Source organism: Hylaeus volcanicus, chromosome 9 (assembly GCF_026283585.1).
Source record: "Hylaeus volcanicus isolate JK05 chromosome 9, UHH_iyHylVolc1.0_haploid, whole genome shotgun sequence".
Lineage (NCBI taxonomy): Eukaryota > Metazoa > Arthropoda > Insecta > Hymenoptera > Colletidae > Hylaeus > Hylaeus volcanicus.
In genome coordinates, this window is record NC_071984.1 from 3190393 (window position 1) to 3195367 (window position 4975).

General features: G+C 45.2%; 1 protein-coding gene and 1 long non-coding RNA gene across 2 annotated transcripts in view; one reads left to right on the forward strand and one right to left on the reverse strand.

The window, feature by feature from the left end:
• Positions 1 to 100: 100 nt before the first annotated feature.
• LOC128881933 (innexin inx1) lies at positions 101 to 3510 on the reverse strand. The gene is made up of 4 exons (XM_054133385.1): positions 3248 to 3510; positions 2099 to 2206; positions 1874 to 2029; positions 101 to 1642 (listed from the first exon to the last, which is right to left on the reverse strand). Exons 1-4 carry the CDS (start codon positions 3494 to 3496, stop codon positions 1070 to 1072), a joined length of 1086 nt encoding a protein of 361 aa, XP_053989360.1. The 5' UTR covers positions 3497 to 3510; the 3' UTR covers positions 101 to 1069.
• LOC128881936 (uncharacterized) overlaps positions 2213 to 4975 on the forward strand; it is a 12348-nt gene continuing 9585 nt past the window's right edge. The window contains exons 1-3 of the long non-coding RNA XR_008458222.1: positions 2213 to 2596; positions 3239 to 3463; positions 3549 to 4249. This is a non-coding gene — a long non-coding RNA (uncharacterized LOC128881936). The remainder of the gene's footprint in view (positions 2597 to 3238; positions 3464 to 3548; positions 4250 to 4975) is intronic.

Here is a 4975-nt window from a genome sequence, read left to right on the forward strand (position 1 = left end):
AAAGGAAAAAAGCATTCGCTTGGAAAGCATTCGCTGGCCCAAAGCTTCCTACGTATAATGAAATAACTGTGCGAATTCTAGCAACGTTGAACATAGCATCTTTGACTCAGTTAAATATATTGTCAAATCGAATACAACAGTAGTAACTTGTACTTATTCGCTACTCGCCAAGACGGTGTCGTTGTACTCGGTTCAATGTCTCTCAGTTCTTATCTCTTAGAATTAAACATGGATATGATACAGTTCGTTTAACGCTTACAAACTCGTTAATGAAAGGCTTGCGCGCTGCTGGAAGATTCGTATCGTTAAATATAAGTATTTCTTCGATAAATATTTACTCGTCGCTGGAACACAAATGGGTAAATATTCGGTACAAGACGTCCGCGTTAAAAAACAGACGGTGTTTCGCATTCGATTGCTCGCTATTCACGGTACCGTACCGTAAAATGTAAAATGTAAGAAACCTATAGGTATTATAGAGTAAATAGCATTAATGCCGTCAGCAAGTAAGCATTTACTTGTATCCGAATACGTTACAGAGGAATGTACGAAAATAGAATTTCTAGCGACGGGTACAGTCACCGCCGTCGACAAATCATCGGGTGATATCACGATAGAAAAATGTTGCTTGCTAAAGGATATTCACGCCCACGCTATCGTGAAATTCTCTACAGTCGCCGTAGAAGCGGAAACGCTTTGAGCGATTCTTCGTAAAATGAAAACAGTCTTGTTTATAGAAATGGATATTACGTAAAAAGCAGGACGGCTTTTAACCCATTAAATCTCTACGAATCTGACTCGTAGTGCACGACGTGGACCGAGACGCGCAATTTGTTCCAACATTGATTCGCACTCCGCTACACAGGCACACACGCACGCATACAGAGATCCTAAATCGTTCGCTTGCGTATAACAGAGTATCGTCGCGTATCTACACCGTTCTCTATCAGTCGAGCATACGGATCGCTTTCTTCGGACGCTAGACGTCCGAATATTTTGACAAACTATCGCGTTAACTTCCACGAAGCGCTCGTCGATGTCCTTTCGCATGGAATTGTTTCAAGGTAATCTACGGAGCAACGGATTGCGTGTCGCTCATCTTCTTGGTGAGCTCTTGCAAGAAGTCTCTGTAGATCCGCGAGTTCATGTTGGACGAGAGGACGTAGAGGAGCCACCAGTCGCCGAGGTCGGTTTTCTTGCTGATGCTGTTGCAGGTCTCGATGGACAGCAGCCGCGAGGACACGTGCAGCAGTCTCGGTCTGATGATCGGTGCGAAGATGATGGCGGCCCTGTAGACCACCAATCCCAGTAGCAGGACGGAGAGAATGGCGAACCAGAACCAGATGAAGATGTAGGTCTTCTCGTTGACGATGTTCAGCGGTAGGATACAGAGGGAGTCGTGGGTTTGTATCGTCCCCGAGGCACCGTATTTGTGGAAGATGCACTTGGTGACGCGAGGGAACACGTAGACCATGGGGTCGATGCGCTCTTCTTGGGGGGCGTCCGAGAATTGGAGCACGCGCAGACCGTAGCTGATGAACTCGCCGTCGAAGAACCGATTCATCAGGTACATTTGGAAGAAGATGTTCAACAGGCACAGGAATTCGCAGCCGAAGTATCGGTACACGTACATACTGTGAGTCTGAAAGAACGAGCAGTCGGTGAATTGACACGAATTGGACTCAACGAAGGCAAATTGGATCTAACCTGTCTCGATCCCTCTCTTTTGACCTCTTCCCTTGTCTAATCTAGTCCTCATCGTATCGCAATTAAAAGCATCGTGTCGCAGTTAGAAGGATACTTATCAAGAAACTACGCTCGTACATGCTTCACCAAATTATTGATTAAAGCGGTAAACAATCGACGCGCTCACCTGTTTATGATTTATGATGTAGTCCATTAACACGCACTTCTTCTGGTGGATGTTCGCCTCGCGATCCAGGCCATGATTCATACCCATAACTAACGCGTTCGCCAAACCACCCTCCCACATGTTCCACAACCACTGCGGGACGTAGCACATCACCGCCTGTCGAAAGACAAAGTCGTTTTAGTAGGAGTATCGTAGTTGTTGTTCATTGATAAAGGAGCTTGTTACCTGGAAGAATAACACGAAGCACACCCACTGGTAGTACGTGTAGTATTTCCTGGCGTCTACGTCGCCGAAGTCGTTCGCCACTCCAGGATGAGCCACCTCCACGCCAACCTGCAACAGACAAACTCGTGAATGACGAGATAATAGATACAATTCGTTCCATTTATGGCACTGTTTTTATAACGATATTAAATTATCTCTGACCGTTGAATTGTATCATGTGGATAACTCCACGTAATACTTTGACCATTGGACACGATCATTTGACTCGGTTACAATAGTTGCCACATCGCAGGCTTCTTGAGAACCGTTTGTTTTACATTTCATAATTTTGTAGTCAGTAAAAGAAAGAAATATACATGTCGAATTGAGTAACCTCTTCCTTTTTACAAGTCGGTGAAGAAAATGGGAGATATCAGCTGCCATCCTTTGGAGGTCACCATCAAGTGTAGCTGTTTTGCGTTCTGGAGTTGCATTTACTTTGAAGACATACAGGTCGAGGTAAATCGTTGTTTAAAATGTCTTTTAATTGCAAATAACGTTATACAAAAATGGCAAAAAATGATGCTCTTTCGTTTAAACACCTCCAAAAATGCAATATTCAATTTTTTAGGGGAGAATTTAGGTTTATATAGAAGAAAGACATTTCTTTAAAGTAAATGTAAATCCCCACCGATTTCAGATGAAAACTGTGGCCTCCAAAATTTACGCAAAACTAATTATGCAAAGCTACATCTGATATCTTCCATATATTCAGAGGAAATATGTCTAAAAGATTACAATATTTTCTTGAATATGTGTACAAAATGTTCCGAAAGTTTCATTAAATTATATACATTCCTTTCTTGCTAAAAAAATTCCTTCAAATCACGTAGCCATACACTTATTTTCTCCCTTAATAAAAATAAATCTGTGGTCACGGATTGATACTATTTAATTCTCAATTAAAAGAGGAGCAGGTGTACTTTGTCTTCTAGAACCAACTCCCCTGTTCGCTGTTCCGTTTTCCTTTTCTGTAGTTCTGCTCGAGTAGCACTGCTTCTGCTTCGATTCTTGTTATACGCTCTTGTTAAAAGCCAGCAACGAATGGTGTTTGCTCTATCTAAAGAAAGTAATCGGTCATTGTCTCGTAACGAAAAATAGAAGACCCACCTGTCGATTGAACGCGTCTGGCATGGTGAACGTGGACGTGATCCAGCAGTAGGTGTTGATAGGGTGCTTTGGTAGATCCTTAACGATACAAGAGATCGGATTGCCGACGTACTGCGCGGCTGTGATCACCATGGAACACGTGAAGAGTAGCACCGTGGTGAAGTGATTGTGCAATCTGAACACCATCGAGTCGGTGGTGACTTCTTGCCACTTCAGGTACTGACCGAGACCCCCCAGTAGCTTGTACATGATTGTTTTATTTGTCAAAGATGGCTCAACGCGACTCCTCTTCTCTCTTCAGCCGATCGGACTGGATCAGGGGAAGTGGTAAGAGCCACAGCTCCCGCAGGACTTCATCAAAAGCGGTGGAACCAGGTGAAACGGTTCCGAATGGACTCGATTGTACGAGATATTCGAGTACGTCCACGCGGCGTGCCTCTCTGTCCCTTTTCTCCTTCTTCCTTTTCTTCTGCCCTACTCCTGGATCGCCTTTTCTTTTTCTTCCAGAAGAGAAGGCGCGCGTCGCGACCGGTCACCGAACCACGCGCTCCAACGAGGTCTTCAGGATCGGTGGGTCTCCGACGACTTTATTCTGTTTTATTCCGTCGCTGCCGAGTGACCAAACACACGTGTCGCCATCGATTCAAGGTAAACAAGGTAAGGTCGAGGTAAATAAACGACGGCGTTATACCCCGTGATCGGATTACAAACAATCTCTTAATCGTTAAATTAAACCTCCAAAATTAAATGAAAATTTCGATTATGGAACGGTGCGATACAATTTTTGATTTCGAAAGAGAACTTTTTTCCTTTCCCTTGTTGAAGGTGGTCGAAGGGACTCACTGGAGGATCACACGGAGAAGCCTGACGCGGAGTTGTGCAACAGACGGGGCCCCTGGTCCGGTGGCGTTGCAGTTGCCTCCTCCTCCTCCTTTTTTTTTTCCTGCGGATCCTGACCGAGAGCGAAGCCGACGCGACGACGACGACGACGGGTGCGTCAGAGTAAGTATCGCAACGTTGCGCGCGTAGCGAGTAAACGTAAACGTCTCTTCAACGTCGACTGAGGAGAAGTCAGTGGCTCGTTGGTCGGCTCAGGGGCGAGAGGGAAACTCTTTCGATTTGCTAGGGGAACCGCTGGAGTAGAAACGAGTGGAAACGAGTAGGAGAGGGTCCCGGAAGGTGGGGATCGAAACAGTGGGGGACCGACGGCTGCTCGAAACTCTCCCCCCTTTATGTCTGTATTGTACGCTCCATACCGCTCCGTTCCCTTCCATGCAGTTCCATACGCATACCCCATGTCCCATAGTGTATGCTCCTGTGTCCACAGCTACCGGTTCTCCCCCTTTGCTTATCTTCAACAGACCTAAACAGCGTTAAATTATTCGTTTTATTTTCTTAGAAGAGTAACTTGCATCGCGACTCCAATTGTATGATACTTTTTTACCAACCCTTGGTAACGCAGACAATAGGACATATCTAGAGACGCGACGCCAAGTTCGTGAAAAATTATACAGCCACCCTGTATATAAGCTACCGCTTATAGCGGTAGCTTATAGCGGTAGCTTATATACAGGGTGTCCCAAAAATGTTGTAACACCTTGAAAGGGATGATTCGGGAGGTGATTTGAAACAACTTTTTCCTGAGGGAAAATGTTGTCCGAGGCTTCGTTGAGGAGATATTAACGGAAAACTCCGGACCAATTAGAGCGCGAGGATTCCGGTGGAGCG

What these genes read in the sequence shown, in the direction of transcription:
- LOC128881933 (XM_054133385.1), bottom strand. Translation starts at nt 3,496, where the DNA reads ATGTACAAGCTACTGGGGGGTCTCGGTCAGTACCTGAAGTGGCAAGAA. An exon ending in CAGACGCGTTCAATCGACAG is followed by an intron (nt 2,207 to 3,247) that starts GTGGGTCTTCTA and finishes TGTCTGTTGCAG; the next exon opens with GTTGGCGTGGAGGTGGCTCA. An exon ending in ACATCATAAATCATAAACAG is followed by an intron (nt 1,643 to 1,873) that starts GTGAGCGCGTCG and finishes TCGTTCTTTCAG; the next exon opens with ACTCACAGTATGTACGTGTA.